The following is a 19948-nucleotide window of genomic DNA, read 5'->3' as shown; positions in this document are numbered from 1 at the left end:
AGTATATGTCCAAATTTATTATGAACAATCTCAAGTTGTTTTGCTTCGTTGTAACATTAATAGTTGGCTAGAGCTTGTTTGTTGATGTCACTTTGTTTATTTGACTGATAGCACTTACTAGCTTAGCTTTTTTTGTATTGATTGTAACGTACATTTTACTAACTGAAAATAAACTTTAATTTACCCAAAAAACAAACCAAAACTCAAGCTGTGAGTTTTTGGTCATGGACAATTAGCATTTCTTCCTGGTCCGCCATAGTAAAAGTAATTTCCCCATGCATCGCTGCTCTTCTCGAGTAATATCCTATAGCAATTTGGGTTCGCAACGAAAGTGTAAAGGGTACCAGGACTCCTCAAAGTCTTCGATACATCAACTACTTGAAGATTCTTGAAGTAACTTGCCCCTTTAAACCCTTCTTCAGGAAAATGGCCACTGCCCATTTGAGTTGTGGTGTGCTGTCCATTTGGTTTAAGATTTATCACCTCTCCGCCCCATTGGATCGTTGAAGCACTGTCAGCTAGGTTTGTAAACAAGGAGGTAGGCCAGTAACCAACTACGTCATTCCCTAGTTGCAACCACCACACAGCAAATTGTTCGTCCTAACAAAATGTGGGTTCAGTCTAATTAGGTTTAATTTGTAGCTAATAATATGGTACACAAATATGTTTTAGGGAGTAAGGGGTAAGGAAAAAGCAAGAAAAAGGAGAATGGAAGATGCAAAGAAGAGAAAGTCTCATCCTAAGATGATACATGCTTGAATAGAAAGTCGATTAAGATTCATAGATGAGTTTGATTTTTGAGTATGTTGATCTATTTGTGGAAATAAAATTATTCACACAAACAGATATTTTTTTAAAAAATAATTTAGTTGTATAGAAAAATGGAGAGAAAAATAATGAAGGCGATCTCATCCCATTTTAATTGTGCGAACGAAGACAACAATTAGTATATTTACAATTTTACATAGCAAAGTAATATCAAATAGTATAATGAGAATTCATTAACTACAATAAAGTCCAGACCTACTACGCCTCAGCTGCATCTCCATACAAGAAACTACAATTGTCCTACAAATTTTTTAAATGATATGTTTTAGCAAGTAACTGGCGAAGAAAATGCAAGAAAAAAAGGGGAGAATGGAGATGACAAGAGCAGAAAGTCTCATTGTGAGATGATGAATACTTTTAACCAAAAACCCAGGTCGGAATCTGGTTTTCATTTGTTACCTTCACTATATATAGGCTGATGTTGAATTGAGGACCATGGTAGGTTGAAACAGGGGAAATGTTGGCCCCCAAGACAATTTTTGTGCTGGTTTGAACAAAGCCAGGGCAAAACATGTTGTAGCATCCACTGGATCCATAACGATCTCTCCGTTACAGCAGCCAGATTTTAGTACATATCTATGATATCAATATAGAATAAAACTTTTTTTTTAGTATAAATGAAAGGGCTCGAATTCGAGATTTCTTACTTATATTCCCTACTCCCGAACCATCCGACCCATCCCTCTCCTTTATAGATTCAAACTTATGTAAGCAGAAGTTGTGTGCATTGAAAAAAAAATGATTGCCCAAACATACTAAGTGGAAAATACAGTCCAATACTAAGCAGAAGTTGTTTTACTTACAGTCCAATAAGTGAAAAGTCTTGGTTTGTTATCTCCAAATACAGAAGGGTCTACCTATTATTTTAACAATTGAAATAAGCAAACCATATAGTATGAGAAAAATACCTACATATTTACAACTCACAAACAAGATGAATACTACGTTACTGATATTATAGAGAAGCAATACCGTCCAACCAGCTTCAATGGTGTTGATAGTCGAATCATGACCTCCAACAACCCAAATCTGAGATAAGCTAAATTCAATTCTGTTCTGAACGTAGGGTTGCCAAACGTTTATTGTTGCCTTTGCTCCATGATACTTGTCACCTTGAACATATGCAATTGCATACTACACAATTGCAAAAGAAAACAAATATACAAGAAGATGAGACTACAAGTAAAAAAAGGAAAAAATGAGAAATTCAGATTAAAAGAAGAAAAAAATCAATTCAAAGAGGGGAAAATTACAATAAAAAAAAGAAAAGAAATCCCTCCAAGGTGTAACATGATTCTCACTTTATTCTCTAACATAATTGTTTGTTTCTCACTTTGTGAGACCCAAGATCATTTGTGATCAATTCTAACTTTACATATTGGCCACCTTTCAATAATATTTTTACTTAGGATAATTTAGTTGATCCACTTAAGGTGTAGTGTGTTTTGTACTTACCCCTTAAAGTCATCTTTTTTTTTTCTTTCTATTTTTAACTCCAAGAATGTTATTGAACTCTAATATTTTATAACGTTCATGACAAATAATGTCCGAAGAATTTTCTATTACATTATACTATGAATAGAATAATATACTGATGGATTTGGATTTAGTTAAATTTTGTCCCAAGATTACACTTTTCCGAGATGAAGGCAACGTGTTGCTTATTTCATGTGAAAATAGAAAAAAATCTAGAAAACCATAATCTAAAAAATTAAAATGTGAAAATATTATAAAAAAAATTTATAAAAGCCTAGAAACGGTCAGCCTCACTTTCCAAGAATTTGGAACTAAAAAATGTGCATATGGGTGCTTGTATTTCTTTTAGTAGTTAGAGCATCCACTTTATATATATGTATGTATGTACGTACATATGTATGTGTGTGTGTATATATGGTTTTTGTATACTTAGAAAAAAAGGGAGAAACATGTTGGGTTTGACTGTGAAAGCTTCTAAGTTCGTTTTTTAATATACCGTGCCTATAGGTACTTTTGTCAAATTTAGGTACTTTTCTCAAATTTATCGGTTAACATGACAAGGGCATTTTGGTCATATTGATGAGTTTATTAACAAAGGAAGCAAAGTGAGAAAGAAAATATAGAGGCTGACTGATTCCACTTTGCATTTCCAAATTTATATCGCTTTTTTATTTTGTATTTTAAACTTTAATTTTAGATATTTTATACCATAAATTCTTAATTTTAAACACTTTGCATCTTAAACTTTTAAGTTTGTCTCATTTAAATTCAATCAATGATTATATTCGCAAAATTTAAGAGGGGAGCGTTTTGTGATTAATTCTTCAAAATGCTTCAATTACCATCATCTAATGAGAATTCACTCCTCCAAAGTTGCCACAACTTTTTCAAATTTTAATACACTCAAAAAGTAAGAGTACTAAATATATGTAGATAGATACCTACATATGTGTAACAAGAAAATAGTAACATAAACAATATACTTTAGTCGTTGTTTCAAGTGACTGCACCATGCGTATCGAAACTTCACAATTTTAGAAAAACAAAAAAAGTCATGACATTATCTACAGAAGAATATTCCTATTGTTTGTGGTATCTCATGAGTGTATGGATTAAGAGACTTCATATCATCATCTGAAGAAGACTGGGAAACAGTTTCGTTCTGCTTCATCACATATTTCTTGGTTTTTCTTGCATTTTGGTATCTCATAATAGGAATAGTATTATCCGGACATTTCCCACTCAACTGCCATGACTGATTAATTGAATTTGTATTCTCTTGGCTATGAGCATTGAGTAGCTCCGAGTTTGGATGAAAACTAGGCCTCATCTGCAACATCCAAACATATATACATGTAAATCATGTGTACATATTTGATTTTCTATGTGACAGGGATAAAAAGACTCACCAGAATGGTATGATTTTTCAGCAAAGGATGGTCAAATGCTGGTTGATCATAAATATGAATACAATCAATGATATCACCATCTGGCATTTCAAGGAACTAGATTTATGTGAGCCCTCAAATATGAAAATCGTAACTTTTAAATATATCGTGCAAGAAAATAAAAATAACAAGATATGAAGATGCACTAAAAAAAAAAAAAGCATATGGATCCATGCAAGGAGGGACTACCTTGATGGACTTGATGGGGGTCTTGTTTGAAGCATTACATAAACTCATCATGAGTAACAAAATGAAGCAATAGAATTCCTTCATTTTCTTCTCACTACTAAACAGCCTATGCATAGTTGATTCAATTGGTTGGTTAAATATGTAACTATCCACCCCAAATACGGAAGCCATTGCTGTCCCCAAATGCGGAAACCATTGTTGTCTTGCTCAATGTATTAAACATGAAAATAGAAGAACAAAGTACGAGGAAAGCATACAAAAAACAGAAATAGAATCAAGAAAAAGAAAAAAGTCCACAATCGGATGACAACCTGTTGCAAGAACACTAAACTGTGAACAAAACGAATATTTAAGAAGTTGAAACCATTACTTTTTCCACCATTAGTGCAGATCTTATGAATAAAATGATGGTTTCTATCGAAAAAAAAAGAAAAAGTTGAAATCGTTACTCTTTTTGGAACGATTGTCAATTCTAATTAAAGTAAGTTAAGTGATAAATATATCCAATGAACATGAACAAATCTCAAGAATCTCATTACCAGTTCAACGTTAGTACAGGTTGACGGATACAGTTCTAGGCATATATAATCAGATACAGACAGACACATATATGATAACAATTATAAAAACAATACTAATAAACTCCACTCTTAAACATCAGTACAGGTGCAATAGGAATTCTAGCAAATGCAAATGGTCCTGTAAGCACAATTTTCTCTGTCAAGAGACATGAGATAATCAATGCGTCATTTTACTTTTTTTTTTTAATATAAAAAGGAAATCTACTTAATTTATCAATGAGGCGCATATCTAGTGCTGAAAATAACTAAGGTCGAAACCATAGAAAAAGAAAATCCTAAACTTAAGTCTCCTAGTCAGAAGTTTGTAGCCCAATGAACGTTATTAATTAATCTCACTTTGTGACTGTCATTCCATATTGTAACCACCACACGCCCTGTTTTGGTCCTAACAAAAATCCATCCAGTATATAACTATCTCAAATCACAGTAAAAAATGTTGGTTCAGTATAATTAAGTTATGCAGCCATTTGACAAGGTAAAAAATGATCGAAAACTTAGATTGAAATCAAAATTTATCGACTTGATTTACTATTTTAAAAGTGAAGGATGACATTATACTAGTTTACTATTTTAAATTTACTAGTTTAAATTTACTATTTTAAACCTAGGTAAGAAACGTAAATTTACTATTTTAAAAGTGAAGGATGACAATATTCATTTGAAAAAATGCGAGAGACGTTTTAAATGATTCTTGTAAAGATTAATTTCTACATATAACAATGAAATATATTTTAAATTGATAACTTAATCCTTTGGACTGCTGTTCAATTGTAGTAATTTCGTCAAAGAATGTATAATTTGGTATTTATTATTTTCCTCACTATGGGGAGACATTTTTTTATTCTACTTTCATATCTCGAGTTTTACTTCCTTTTTAATTATGTATCTTTGACTTGATATAATGTAAAAGAAGATATTTAGTTTCTAATTAGGTATACATTTCAATTGCATAGATGTACCATGCATGTTGTCTTTGAACTATGTTCCTTTTCCACCTTCGTTTATTCATTTTAATCTGTGCAGCTGAAAGTTACTTAACCAATTTGAGTCACTATACATGGAACTTAAACAATTTATCAAAAGATGCAACTCTTTTAATTTATGCATCAAAGAAAGAATTCGAAACATATTTGGACAGCCAAAGAAGAAATAAATATAGTGCTAATAACCGAAATACTAAAATGTATCATAAAATTTTTCCAAATAAACAAAGAAAATAATGGGATAAGACGTAATGGATTTTACAATAGTTAATAGAAAACTATTTTGCTTTTTTAACCTTTTAGTAAGACATGAGATCCAGTATGCTACATAGCCCCAAAGACATCTCCCGATAATGGAATCGTTCCTCCAGAAAATTCAGACAGCTGAAAACGTCATATCCAGCAAAAATGGAAATAGAGTTTAAGTAGGATATTGGCATTTAATTTGATAATAGAACATGGAATGAATAAGCTAACATTTGAATCTCATACATGAATGCAGCATGTTAGGTTGCGAAGTGATTGAAAAAAAAAAAAAAAATTATCTTCATTCCCCTGTAAAGATGTGGAAAAAAAAAGATTTTGGTTATAACGAATCATTTTTCACTTTAAGGAAGAAATTTTCAATTTGATAGCAATGGATCCTTCATGGATATGTTACTGGACCGTATTTGCTCCAACAATCTCTCGATAAATATAAAAAGTCAATTATCATATGACGGGAAATGGAGAAAAGAAAACTGGTTAATGTAACAAAAACTGAACAACTTAGAAATTTATTTTATAACATTCGATTTTGGAGTCCAGAAGAAAGAACATCTGCATGGGGTTATTAGTTTTTGGTTCATGGACACTTAGGATTTCTTCCTGGTCCACCAAAGTAAAAGTAATCTCCGGCATTATCACTCTTTCCAGGTACTATGTTGTAGCAATTCGGCTTCGTAGCTACAGCTTTGATATCACCAGGAGGGACTAAGGTGCTGGATTGATCAACTACTTGGAGATTCTTGAAGTAACTTGCCCCTCTAGCTCGTTCTTCAGCAAAATGGCCACTGCCCATTTGAGTTGTGGTGTGTTGCCCACCTTGAGCATTATTTATTATCTCTCCACCCCATTCAATTAGTGAAGCACTGTCTGCTAGGTCTTTAAATAAGGAAGCAGGCCAATAACCAATTACATCGTCATTCCCGTGTTGTAGCCACCACGCATTTTTCTTTGGGTCCTAAACAAAATTATACCACTATATTATGAGTTTTTCCAAATCCCAGAAAAAAAAATTAGGGTTATGTTGTACGTAATATGCTGGGATCTTAATCAATTTTGGCTGTCATTACCTTAAAGATATGTAGGGTGATTTCATGTTGAGCACCATGATAGGTAGAAACTGGTGAAATGGTGGCACCCAATGCAATTGAATTACTGGTTTGAACAAAGCCAGGGCAGTCCAAGTTGTAGCACCCAGTGGATTGATAACGATCACGCTGTTAGCATTACCAAATTTTGATACATACATATGATAAAAACATATTATATTTGCATTAGGATTGATAATATTTTGTGACTTACAGTCCAGTAATTGAAAAGTCTTGTGTTGCTATCTCCAAAGTGACTTGGATATACCTATTATATATATTAACAAACGAAATAAGTAGACAATAAAGTTCAAGGCACATGCATGGCCAGATGTGTTTATTGTTGAATTGCTGATTGACTATTTATGATAGGGAAGAAGTACCGTCCAACCAGCTTCAACGCTGTTCAGAGCTGAATCAGCACCCGCAAGAACCCATATTTGAGCCAAGCTAAATTCACCACTGCCCTGAACTTGGGGTTGCCAAAGGTTTATTGTTGCCTTTGCTCCCAAAAACTTGTTACTTTGGACATATGCAAATGCATACTAAAGAATTGAAGAAAAAAGAAAATGAGAAATCGACAAAATTAATAAGCTAAAAATGAGAGAGATTTAAACAAACTCAAAAATTTCCTTCCTGTTAAAGGAATTTTGATATATAATACTCCAAAGGAAAATTAGCAGACACCAAGTATTAAACCTATATATGTAAAGATGCATGCGTGTGTTGCTACAAAATTCTAGCAAAGATATAGTATGAGTAGATGTTTCAAGTGATTCTGTCATGCATATCAACACCTAAAAAAAAAAAAAAAAAAAAATCTACAAGACTCGTATTGTTTATGGTACACAGCAAATTTCCAGTTGTTTAGGGCACCTCGTGATTGGAAAAGTCAGCGAGCTGGGGAAAGTTTCTGTGCTCCTTCTTTGCATATCTTGCTTTCTGGTATCTTCTAATAGGAATAGTTCCTTCAGGGCATCTCCCACCCAACTGCCATAACTGATTAATTGGTTTTTTATCCTCTTGGCCATGAGAATTGGATTTGAATGGCTCACCCCCACCAATTGGTCCTTTCCGAGGCTGCAAACTAGGCCTCATCTGCAACATGCAAAAAATACATAAAATTTTTACTTGTAGAGATTTTTCCCTTGTCTTGCTTTTGGGTGGGATAGAAAGGCTCACCAAAATGGTATGATTTTTTAGCAAAGGATGATCAAACGCTGGTCGATGATAAATGTTGATACAATCAATAATATCACCATCAGGGCTCTGCCATTTAAAACAATCATGCATCAGTTAGTCATGTACGTGAGTCCTAAAAATGTGGACAGCGCACTTAAATATTTCAATTTGTTATGTAAGAAATTAGAACAAGACATAGAAAAACAAGTACGTAGGTGTACACAAGAACATGAACACAGGCACCATGAATATTAAAGTGAGCGAAGAAGGAATAACCTTGATGGACTTGACAGGGATCTTCTTTGAACTGCTCAACGTGTTCCTGACCTGAGTCTTCTTGCTTGAGGCATCACATAAATTCATCGTGGATAATAAAATGAAGAAATAAAATAGCTTCATTTTCTTCTCACTTCTAAAACTTCCAATGCAAAATTGATTCACAGGTTGGTGGTATGTATTTGATTTCATTACTAGGTGAATTTATAAGCTTTTAAAGTATCGTTCGTGGAATTCTACTGGTTTATTAAACGAAACCTCCCAAGTCAATTGACTCATAATTTGTTAGATTCATGAGTAAAGGGTTAGTCCCACGTTGGTCCGAAAGATAGAGAAAGAGCGATTAATATGTAAATAAGAGCCCGAGACCTAATGGTTTAAGTTTTTGGGTCAGACTTGGGTTCCTAACTTACGTATTGGACTCTTTGGTAGACTCTCTCGTGATATTTCCCCCTATCAAATTGGGTTCCTAACTTACATATTGGTTTGAGATGGAGCCAAGGGAGGTCCAAAAATCCAATTTGGATGTTGAAGAAGAGTGGGTCTATATTTGGAAGAAGAGTTGATCTTAGGTGATAAGGTGGGATTGCATTGAGTAAAAATAGAGAAAGAACGATTAATATATAAGTAAGGGTCCGAAACCTAATGATTTAAGGTTTTGGGTTAGAATTGGGTTTCTAACTTACATATTGGGCTCTTTCCCCTATGAATAATTCTTCAGACCTCTTCAATCCTGGACCCCAAAACTATTGAACTCTTTGATAGATTCTCTCGTGGTGTTTCCCCCTATCAATAATTTTTCGGACCTCTTCAACCCTAGACCCCAAAACTACTAGACGAAAGTACGACTTTAATATGGATTGTAAATGGTCATATATTGATATAATCTTTCTTTTCCTTGTTACCATTATTAGGCGACAAACTTTCTTGTTTTTTCATGAACAAATATCGAAAGAGAATGCACTATCACTTGGTTTTCATATTACCACCAATTGCGGCTAACAAGAAGAATATATTCAAGAACAATAACTACGGAAAAAGTAACCAAAAATTAATCAAGAACAAGCACTCAGAACTCAAGTCAAGATGGAACTTATAGAAGAGAGGGAAAAAAAGAGTTGAAATTAGACGTGTAGAGAAGAGAAGTCATACATAATTTTAGTTCAAGAGGCATTTCTTTTTGTCCTCAAACGCCTTTCCTCCATATAACTTAAGTTTTTTTTCAATATATAGTCCCTTTTAATACCAAAAAAAAAAAAAAAACTCCTCAAACAATTAAAAGACCGAGTTCCTCCCGTCTAACAGTTTCCGGATGCTATATCTTCTCATCTTTCAGCAAGCGTTGTTTTTCTGATCTTGGAAGTTTTCAACATCTAGTTGAGTTTACTTTCGTAGTCAAATTTGATCCTTTCAACTACTACTAGTAAAATTTAGTACATTGGTGAGAGACGTTGCCCAAAACTCGTCATTCAGACCGGAGAAAACGACGTTGTAACGAATCCTGCTTGCAATCATCAGCAACAAGATCCATTTTGTTTTTGTTGGGGACGTTCTTGTTCTTGATTGATGGATACCTCGTACTAAATGTCGGTTATGCCAATTGTTTAAGTCCATTCGGGTGCTAGTTAATATACCATGCATGCACCAACTACCAAGAATATACATTCATACATATGGAGTATTACACATGTATTTGGTAGTGAGTGTGTGTGTGTATATATATATACACACACACACATATACAAATGAAGAGAGAGAGAGAGAGAGAGAGAGAGAGAGAGAGAGAGAGAGAGGGGCTGACTCGAGAGTTCATTTTCACCGGTCATAATTTATAGTAATTTGACAATAGTGACAAGTAGAATTTTAGCTTAAATTTTGAAGTAGTAACAAATTTCTCCAACTGCTTCACAATGAAATCGCAACAAACTCCAAAGCCTCGTCACGGCCTGGTGTAAACTTCCTGGTTAGTGTATCCTAATATTTACGACAGATATCTTCCGAAGATGATGATCAATAAAAGTTGTCATTTGCTCAAACAAAAAAAAATTTTTTTTTTTTTGGTCAAAGCTCCAAGTATTGTAAACCCTTGCAAGAAACAATTACATGCATGCAGTAAGTACTCGGATGCTCGCGTCATTAGACCCAATGCTAACATTGAAAACCTAGTAGTTTTCGGGCCAGTTAATTAGTAACAAAATTTCACAGACGACTTCAATTCGTGGACTCCAAAATTGATAGTTAAAAAAAAAAAAAAAGAAGAACGACTTGACCAATTAAGTGTTGATCATGACATATCAAAACCAGCTAATTTAACATTTATTTTGTGATATCTGTAGAAGATATTAAAATTTTGGTCAACATACACACTTTTATAAAAAAATGTATATGACAATTACTTCCAATTTTTTCCTCCTTTGCCTTTCCTTATTGCATACATTATTATTATTATTTTTTTTGTTTCAATAAGGGTACACATGATTACAATCGAAATCCACTGGGATAATACAAACGATCTACACTTGGAACATCATCACAAATAATTCAACAATAACTCACAAAAGGATGGGAATAACAACCTATATATAGTGAGGAAAATATTCACTTATTTGTTAGAATTGAAATTTGAATTCTGACCTTGGCAACGGGTAACTTATTCTTCATTTATAAGGATTACCCGCAAAATACGAAATCAATCAACTTTAGTATTCTAGTCATTAGTTGACTCATAAATGCATTGCTTTGTGGAATTGTACAGGTCTATTATTATTAGAAAGTGAAAACCTCCCAAGCCAATAGACTTGAGATTCCTTCCACACAGGCCAGTAACGACTTGAGTAATTAAGATCTGATCTTGATGTATCAAAATGCTAAGTTAACATATTCATTTGTGATATCTAGAGATGATAATGAAAGAAAACAAATACTCAATTTACATTCAAATCCATATATTCCTAACAGTGTACGAAGACATTGTTATTGAATTTTGCTGATGATCAAGAATTAACTTTTAATGCGTACAATTTGTCGCAATGGTTATAAGCAAGCTTCGAGTATATATAAATGATAAATCACATAGGGAATTAAATTCTGTATGAGATTATAAGAATGTAAGGGTGGAGCTAAATCCACACTCTCCCATTCTACCATTATTTCAAACACGAATATGAAGTTTTGAAGCCCTAAATATCTAGGGGGGTTTCCTTCTAACTTTTTGCAATTCCAAGTTTATTTTTTCACACTATAGAAATAATTTTCCTTGCACTATTCTTTTAACTATTTATACCATTTTTTTCAAATGCTTTTCAGTTTTACACTCGCCTAATTTCTAAAAGCTATTTGATAGCAGTGAATTTCCTAAAAAAAGTTTGTTGGCTTATAGCTTTATGGGCCTATACAGTTTCAAATGCAATCAGATTTTACAGAATTATGACTATTCCTTGTAAAAAAAAAACTAATGTTTGACATTTGTGTGTAGTACCATTAAGCTTTTAATTAAATATAATCAGATATAATCAGTGACGGGGCCAGGATTTTTTTTGGGGGGGGGACTAAAATTTTTTCCTAATAAAATTATCTTAATAAATTTTGTTCAAAATAATTTTCTTCTATTTATATATATGACATCTAAAAATATCAAATATTAAATTTAATTATAAAGGTATGTCTATTCATAAATATGCGGTACAGTCATAACAAAAATCATCTATAATTGAATCACTGTTAAATTTTCAGCAACTTCCTTTTCTATATACACAGTTAGACAATCATTCAAGAAATTATCTTCCATCTTGTTTCGGAGCTTTGTCTTGATTATTTTCATAATTGAAAATGCCCGCTCTGTAGTTGCAATTGATACAGGAAGAATAAGAACAAGTCTAATCAATCTGTCAATAAGAGGAGATATCACTGATTTTCTTGTCTTCACCAAGCCTTGACATAACTCATGTATGCCAGATAATTCTTGCAATTCAGGATGATTTGGAATGTCGAGCTCAAAATGTTGAAATTCTATTCTTAGACGTACTGGTTCTTGCTCCATAAAATCATTCGGATAGAACTTCTCTGCAAGTTTACAAATATCATCAATCTTGAACAGCATAAATCCATTTCTAGGATCTAAAGCAGTGCTCAAAACAAGCAATTCCACGGTATGATCATTAAACCTGCTATGTAACTCTTGCAATTGATAATCAATTGTTGCAAGAAATATATCCACTCGATAATAATGCTCCACACTAATCTCATCATGATGACTTCGAGATCTACCACGTCTTGCAATATATTGAGCATTCATATCCGGGATATCAATTTGATGTTGCTCACAAAATAATTTAACTTTCACCAAGAAATCATCCCATCCCGAATCTCGAAAATTCTTCAGTAGCTTTGTTGTGCTTGAGACAAGATGCATTGCATTCAAAATATCTTGAGATTTACGTTGCAATGCTATACAAAGAAGATGAGTAATTTCCATAATGTCTTTCATAAGATGCAAAGTGAAAACAAACTCAAAGGATAACAACTGATTCAAAGCAAAATTTGCATCTCCTCCATTTGCTGCAATGTTACTTAAAACCACACAAGTAGCATTGAACATTTTCAGTAAACTAGAAATAGAATCCAAATGAGAACCCCAAGGAGTAACTCCAGCTCATTTTAAAGTGCCAATTTGATTAAGCCCCCTTCCAATTTCAAGTTCGCCATTAGCAATCTTAGTAGCAACTTCAATTGTTTGAGCCTCCTTTAATTCATCATTACGTTTGCTAGATGCAGTAACAATGTTGATAATGAAAACTAAATTGGAGAAGAATTGATAAACAGAAGCTACTTCTCTAGAAGCTGCAACTAAAGCAAGTTGAAGCCTATAGGCCAAACAATGAATGTAATAGGCATATGGACATTCATGACAAATTAAAGCTTGCAAGCCATTCCATTCACCTCTCATAGCTCCATCATACCCTTGTCCACGAATGTTATGAATGGCCAAATTATGTTAAGAGAGAGTAGAAAAAATACCTTCCTTCAAAGTTAAAGCCATAGTATCACGGACATGAATAACACCAAAAAACCGTTCACGGATGCATCCTTCCTTATCTACATATCTCAAAACAAGAGCCATATGCTCTCTTTTGGACTCATCATGAGCTTCATCAACTATAGTGCAAAATTTTGAATTTCCAATCTCTTGGCAAATTTCTTTTCTAACCTTATTGGAAAATATATAAAGAATCTCCTTTTGAATTTCATGAGATGTATAGGAGGCATTGGATGGAGCATTTTCTTGAACAACATTTGCAACCTATCCATTAATAGAGCATAATTATAATTTTATAAAGATAATAACTAAATGGAAGCATATTATGAATTTAAAAGATTTCTTTCAAGCATGGATATTATATAAATTCAAGAAAGAATGCAAAGCTAGAAGAAAATCATTCTTACCTTATCATTATACGAAGCCAACGACTTAATAAGTTGATGAAAGTTTCCACGATTAAGAGATTTTTCACTCTCATCTCGTCCTCGAAAGGCACAACCTTGAAATGCAAGCCATCACACTACATCAATTGAAACTTGAAGCCTTAATCGATTAATCTCAACTTGCTCAAAACTTTGTTTCTCAATGAAAGTTCCAATGTGTTGAGAAGCATTCATCAAATCATTGCATGCTTTTACCGCAATTCTGTGAAATGAGTTAGGACTTTTCCCCACATGTCGTAAGAAAGCACAATTATCTCCATTATTGACCTTCTTCCAATTGTTAAAGCCACCAAGAACAAATGCACTTAATTCAACTCGTCCATTCGGCTTACTAAATAGATGGAATGAAAGACAAAAAGTAGCATCAATTGATGGAGAATATTCAAGCCAAGATGGAAACAATGCAAACCAAGAGCTACAAAAATGACGAACATGTTTCTTTGAACCACTTGAAGGGTAATTTTCAAGCTTAACTTGATATGGCCCCCAATTGATATAAGCTCGACGAATTTCATCTTGTTGATTAAGAGGATAGCTCCATATAGGTGGACGTTTTTCGCTATGTTTTTAGAATCGGACCAGGTATCGACTCGGTCAAACTTAGGGATCAGGGGTCAATGGGTGCAACCGGATTAGATAGGGGTTGAACCGGATGACGTCATAAATAAAAATTATTTAAAAATTAAAATATTATAGGGAAAATACCTAATAACATGTTAATATTAATAAAGGTATATTCATATATATTTGATATTTTAAATATATTTAACAAGAAAATACAAAGAAATTAGAACAATCAAGTAACAATTTATATTATTTAATGAGCATTAACAAGTTTAGAATTAAAATTATGGGCTTAATTGAAAAATAATACCAAAATTTAAGAAAATATTGATAAAGTATGAAATATTTGAGGTATATTAATATTTTTTAACAATCTAGGGGTCAAAACATAATATTGAAAAAGTTTGATTTTTGTTTTTTAAAAAAACTGTTTGAACTGAAAAATCCGGTTTTTCCGGTCAAACCCAGTCAGACCCGGTTTTTGACCGGATTTGACCGGATTTTTACTTACCCGGTTTTTAAGCATGACTCGGACCGAACACTTGGCCGAGTTTTAAAACACAGGTTTTCCGGGATCACGTTCCAAAGAAGCAATATCAATCTTTTCAAGTTCAACCCTTCAAACTTTTTTGGGAGGTTCTGATAAGAGTTTATTTTACGTATTTTTAAGTACATTTTATTAGTTAATTTTGGTTTGATTATTTAGTTTTATAACTAAAATAACTAGGTTTTGGTAAAAATATACAACTTTTGTAAAAATGGCTAATATGGCATTTCTATTGATTTTAATGGTAAAAACTTCATATTCTTGCAGGTTAATGATCCAATCACCAAAGGATGTCAAATGAGGTGAAAAGTAGATAATTGGTGATGAATTCAAGTGGTAAAAAAGAGAAATGAAGTGAAAAACGTTTAAGTGAAGAAGTGCGGTTCAAGACAGTTTTGACACTCTTCAGTATTTCGACTATATCTAGAGCTACACTTATCGGATTGAGGTGATCTTTATACCATTTTAAAACTAAGAAAGATACCTACAATTGTTTTGAAGACATCAAAATCCAATTCTGCTGTTTTCATGGACAAAAAGTCAGAATACAGAAGCTGCATTCCGTGGTCGAAAATTGAAACATGGGTTTGACTAGGTGATAGTATTTCGATCATATCTCAGGCTACAAAGCTCCGATTTAAATGATTTTTAAAGCATTGAAAAGCTAACTCAAAGAGCTACAACTTTTGTGTTTTGTACAAAAGCTAGTTCGGCCTCCATCATAGAGAAAATAGTAGTTGAAGCTAGGCCAAAAATGCAGAGTTGAAAACGCGAGTTGACAAAACGTGGGTTGAAGCTGCGTTTTGTAGCCGAAATTCTGCAATTTGCTCAGCCATTTCTCTGGTGTTCAGACTACTTTCCAGCTATAAGATGCAAGGGAATTCGGTGCACATGCTTCAGAAGACAAAAGGGCAAGAAAGGTGGCTTATTTTCAAGTCAAAAACATTGATTATTGACTATCTTAACAAATCTCAGATTTGGGAATCAAGAGGTGGAAATTTGACTAAGCTTTTGAGCAGTTTTTATAGAGAAAAATAGGGAGGTCTGGACAATCCATACGTAGCCAGATTTTCTGATAGCAAACACTCTCTAGCTAGTAAATTTTGCAGGAACACTTGGAGGATTCATTTTGTAATCATCTAGTGCAAGACATAGCAGATTTTTGGAAAGCTTCACCATTGCTTGGCTAAGATTTTCTTCACTCTTCTTGTACTTGTAATTTATGATGTTTTACATTAATGAAATTATGAGTGTTTTATCATTCATGAATACCTAATTTCCTTTATCTAGGGAGTAGATATGAATTGAATGTGATTTATACTTGTTATATCTTGTATTAACTTGTCTACTTCTGTATGTTGGATTACTTGTTGTTGTTTGATCACCAATAGCAGGTTTATAGTTGTTTTTACTCATTGAAAAATGGTAAAAACAATGGATTAACATGAGTAGAGCTTGAGTTGTATGTTCATGAGAATAGAAATACATTCAAGTGGATGAAATCTGCATTTCATGCATGTATAAGAACAGACTTAGTATTTACCAAGAGATTAGGAAAAACTAAGCTGTTCTAGACCATTATTATCATGAGAATGTGATTTTGGTATTTTTGGAAATGAATCCCTGGTTAAACAAGAGTAATAACAAGTATTAAGATCATTCATTTGGATTTTTTGTGCCATAAGTGGAATCTACATCTCTAGATTTAATCTTTAGTGAAATTTCTCCATTTGCATCTAGTTTTTATTAAATCAGATTTATAGATAGTAGTAATATAATTTCTCTGCTCAAATTCATCATAAGTCTAAATAATAGAGAAAATAAGGATCTAGTAATTGTTTTAAATTGCTCCTCGTGAGATCGACCCGATACATATCCTACATTACAATTTTGGCATGTATACTTGCAGTCAAACCGGTATAAATTTGGATTAAACTTGCACTTGTAGTAAAAACCTGTCAGGTTCAACAACCAAACTCTCACTAAGAATAGATGATGGAGTAGCATCACTCTCCTTGTGCTTTTGATCTTCAATAATTTTTCTTTTAAAAAATGCATCAATTGTTGTTGACTTACCCATGGAGAATAAATTTCAAACCTGAATTTAATTCACATTTCATAAGTTATATACAACTCTAGCAAATTATCATAATAAATTATATGTATGCCAAATTTTATATGCATTATATTAGTATTTCTTTGAACCACAAATAAAGTATGGAATCACAATTTTAAATGATACACACTTATTAAACAATAAAATACTTTATACATGTCAAATTATTTGTCTTGAGAAAAATATACTACAAATATAGTATAATATCACAATTTTGATACTAGAAATGTTTTTTACAAGAGCATAAGATAATTGGAAAGAGGAAAAGATTAAATTTCATAATAAATTAATTATAAAAAGGAAAAGGTTTAGTACAGGTACCAAAGAATGGAGCCACTTCACTTCAATTTATTGGATTCTACTTTCTAGCACCAAGTGACCAAAAAGGTGCCCTTTTGTGGTAGCTCTTAAAAGAGAGCATCTCTTCCCTTTGTGGTAGCTCGTAAATGCCCAAAAAGGTGCAACCTTTTAACTTTTAGCCAATCTTCAAGCAGTAAAACTAGCATTGAATGAGAATCATTGCTAGATTCTATTATTAGTAAGTAGGAGCTGAAGAGTCACTGTTTACTGAAGGAGTTCTTATGATTAGAGGAGGTGAACTAGTTCTGAGGAATCAACACTTTAGATCTTGATCCGGGAAATATCACTCACGGAACCAGAATCAAAGCATGAACAAGCAGTACAATTGGTGCGGCTACCACAACAGACAAGTAAGCTAATTGCCATTTTCTCATCTTACCTTGTCTGGTAGTGTAGGTGCATTAGAAGTAGGTGCATTGTGCTCTGTTTTTTTCTTTTTGTTTTTGTTGCCTACTAGTTTGCCATTTACCTAGAGAAAAGCATATTTTTTCGATTTTCCTTTGTGGTTTTCTCGATTTTCTTTGAGATCATTGGTGTGGGGGGTGAGAGGTATACCAGCATTACGTCGGGTTAAGTTCCATGGCTGAGGATATTGTTGAGATTTTGCAAAGCTTCAAATTATCGAGCAAGGAGTTGCAGATAACAGATGTGGGGAGAGAGGAGCTATCCTTAGGTTTAAAGGAATGCCAAAGCAGCTTGATAGGGAAGATTGTGGGTGAGAAGGTAGCTAACTGTACGGGAGTTAAGAATTTTGTTATAGCAGCTTGGGGGTACCCAAAGGATTTGACTGTGGCGGAGCTCGGGCCGAACCTGTTCCAATTCATTTTGCCTAAGGAAAGTGATAGGGATAGAATAGCTAAGGGAGGTCCTTGGATTTTTTATAATCAATTAATGGTGGTCAACAGGTGGTACGAAGGAATAGAGGATGATGAAAAAGCCTTTAAACTTGCTCCACTCTGGGTGCAAGTCTGGAACCTCCCAGTTCACTGGATTTCAAAGGACGTTGGCAAAAAGATAGGATCCGTTTTTAATCAGGTTAGGGATGTCATTATACCACAAACAGGGGGAAAAGAAGGAAGGCACCTGAAGATAGCTGTTCTGGTGGATATTGAACAACCTCTTCTGAGAGGGACAACAATTAAGGTGGCAGGGGGAGTTAAATGGGTACACTTTAAGTATAAGAGATGTCCGGATTTTTGCTATAGCTATGGAAGAATAGGACACAGCGAGAGATCATGTGGAACGTCTTTGAGTGGGATTGAAGGGAAAAAGAATAACCAACATGGAAATTGGATGAGGGCAGGGAATGCAAATGAGAAGATGTCTCCCCAAAAAAAACAAACAGGAGTAATTTTTAACCCCCAAAGACGTCACTGGAGTTACCAGAATAGGGATTGGGTAGAGAAGGAGAGGGGGGAGACTGCGGGCAGTGATGTTTCCGGAGGTTTGGATGAGACACCAATTGCAGTAACGCAGCAAGTGGACCAAACAACCACTCCGACAGAGGCTTTGTCTAAACCATCTACAAATATAGTACTCTCCAAACTTGGTGGGAATTGCGAAATCTGGAGCTCCAAAACCATCCTCTGGAGGGGAACCAAATATGCATGCCGATGTGAATGCTGGAAAGGAACAGGATAGAGGAAATATGATGATTACGGGTAGCAAGCTTGATCATATTCAGGGGGAGAAGGGAGGCCAGCAGGTCTTGAAGCCAGGTCCTGAGGAGGGACACTCGGAGGCTATACTAATGCAGGTTGATGAGGATAGTACAGGTAGGAAGCAAGAGGTAGTGAAAAAACAGAACAAAAGGATTCAAAGGCCTCTGAGGTCACCAAGTAAAAGAAGACAGGCTCTTAAAGGAATATGCATCAACTAGGGGGATCTGAAAAACCAAGGGAAAAGAAAAAGTAATGAAATGGATGAGGTTATGGAGAACGCTGGGGCTGATATGCACGACTTGAAAAAGTATAAGATTGAAGTTGCTGGAGGTTCTGAGAAGAATGGTTGTGAGGGAGAAGGGTCCATGCCTAGTTGGACCCCAGAGTGCAAATGAGGGTTCAGGTGTGGAATTGTCATGGAGTGGGGAGCCCCTTGACAATTCCCCAGCTGAGAGAGGTAAATAACCTCTTCTCTCCAAGCATGGTGTTTTCAAGTGAGACCAAAAATAGGACAACATACATGGAAAAAGTGAAGAACATTTTAAGATTTGATGAGATGGCTGTTTTTGAAGCCATGAACAAGGCATGAGGCTTGGCTCTTCTATGGAAGGAAGAAGTGAAAATTGTTCAGGTACTGATGACTGCCTTCACCATAGAGGCGCATGTGGAGGATACGGAGGCTAATTCTGATAGGTGGTTTGTAGGAATTTATGCGAGTTGTGACCATTAGGTTAGGAAACAACAGTGGAAGGTCATAGAAAAAAGGAAAAGTCTGTGGGGGGAAAGATGGGTTGTAGCTGGAGACTTTAATGATATTGTATCCAATGAAGAAAAATGAGGAGGTACATGTAGAGAGGAAAGAAGTTTTCAGGACTTTAAACAATTCATCAATGAGAATCAATTG

General features: G+C 34.2%; 4 protein-coding genes across 4 annotated transcripts; all 4 read right to left on the bottom strand.

The window, feature by feature from the left end:
- Positions 1-222: 222 nt before the first annotated feature.
- On the bottom strand, positions 223-4112 carry LOC113740977 (protein neprosin-like). Its single transcript, XM_072046747.1, has 6 exons — positions 3942-4112; positions 3714-3809; positions 1801-1962; positions 1628-1685; positions 1228-1370; positions 223-600 (listed from the first exon to the last, which is right to left on the bottom strand). The coding sequence occupies exons 1-6, from the start codon at positions 4110-4112 to the stop codon at positions 223-225; spliced, it is 1008 nt and encodes a 335-aa protein (XP_071902848.1).
- Positions 4113-6198: 2086 nt separating this feature from the next.
- LOC113740973 (protein neprosin-like) lies at positions 6199-8475 on the bottom strand. Its single transcript, XM_072048748.1, has 7 exons — positions 8316-8475; positions 8040-8126; positions 7734-7955; positions 7241-7402; positions 7072-7125; positions 6840-6986; positions 6199-6727 (listed from the first exon to the last, which is right to left on the bottom strand). The coding sequence occupies exons 1-7, from the start codon at positions 8436-8438 to the stop codon at positions 6350-6352; spliced, it is 1173 nt and encodes a 390-aa protein (XP_071904849.1). The 5' UTR covers positions 8439-8475; the 3' UTR covers positions 6199-6349.
- A 3560-nt stretch (positions 8476-12035) lies between these two features.
- On the bottom strand, positions 12036-12912 carry LOC140004428 (uncharacterized). Its single transcript, XM_072046745.1, has 2 exons — positions 12148-12912; positions 12036-12059 (listed from the first exon to the last, which is right to left on the bottom strand). The coding sequence occupies exons 1-2, from the start codon at positions 12910-12912 to the stop codon at positions 12036-12038; spliced, it is 789 nt and encodes a 262-aa protein (XP_071902846.1).
- A 54-nt stretch (positions 12913-12966) lies between these two features.
- On the bottom strand, positions 12967-16987 carry LOC113740968 (uncharacterized). Its single transcript, XM_072046742.1, has 5 exons — positions 16863-16987; positions 13928-14127; positions 13758-13852; positions 13332-13614; positions 12967-13274 (listed from the first exon to the last, which is right to left on the bottom strand). The coding sequence occupies exons 1-5, from the start codon at positions 16985-16987 to the stop codon at positions 12967-12969; spliced, it is 1011 nt and encodes a 336-aa protein (XP_071902843.1).
- Positions 16988-19948: the final 2961 nt, after the last annotated feature.

This window comes from Coffea arabica, chromosome 1c, assembly GCF_036785885.1.
Source record: "Coffea arabica cultivar ET-39 chromosome 1c, Coffea Arabica ET-39 HiFi, whole genome shotgun sequence".
In the NCBI taxonomy this organism is placed as follows: Eukaryota; Viridiplantae; Streptophyta; class Magnoliopsida; order Gentianales; family Rubiaceae; genus Coffea; species Coffea arabica.
Note: the sequence above shows the minus strand (reverse complement) of the source record. Positions and strands in the feature narration are given on the sequence as shown.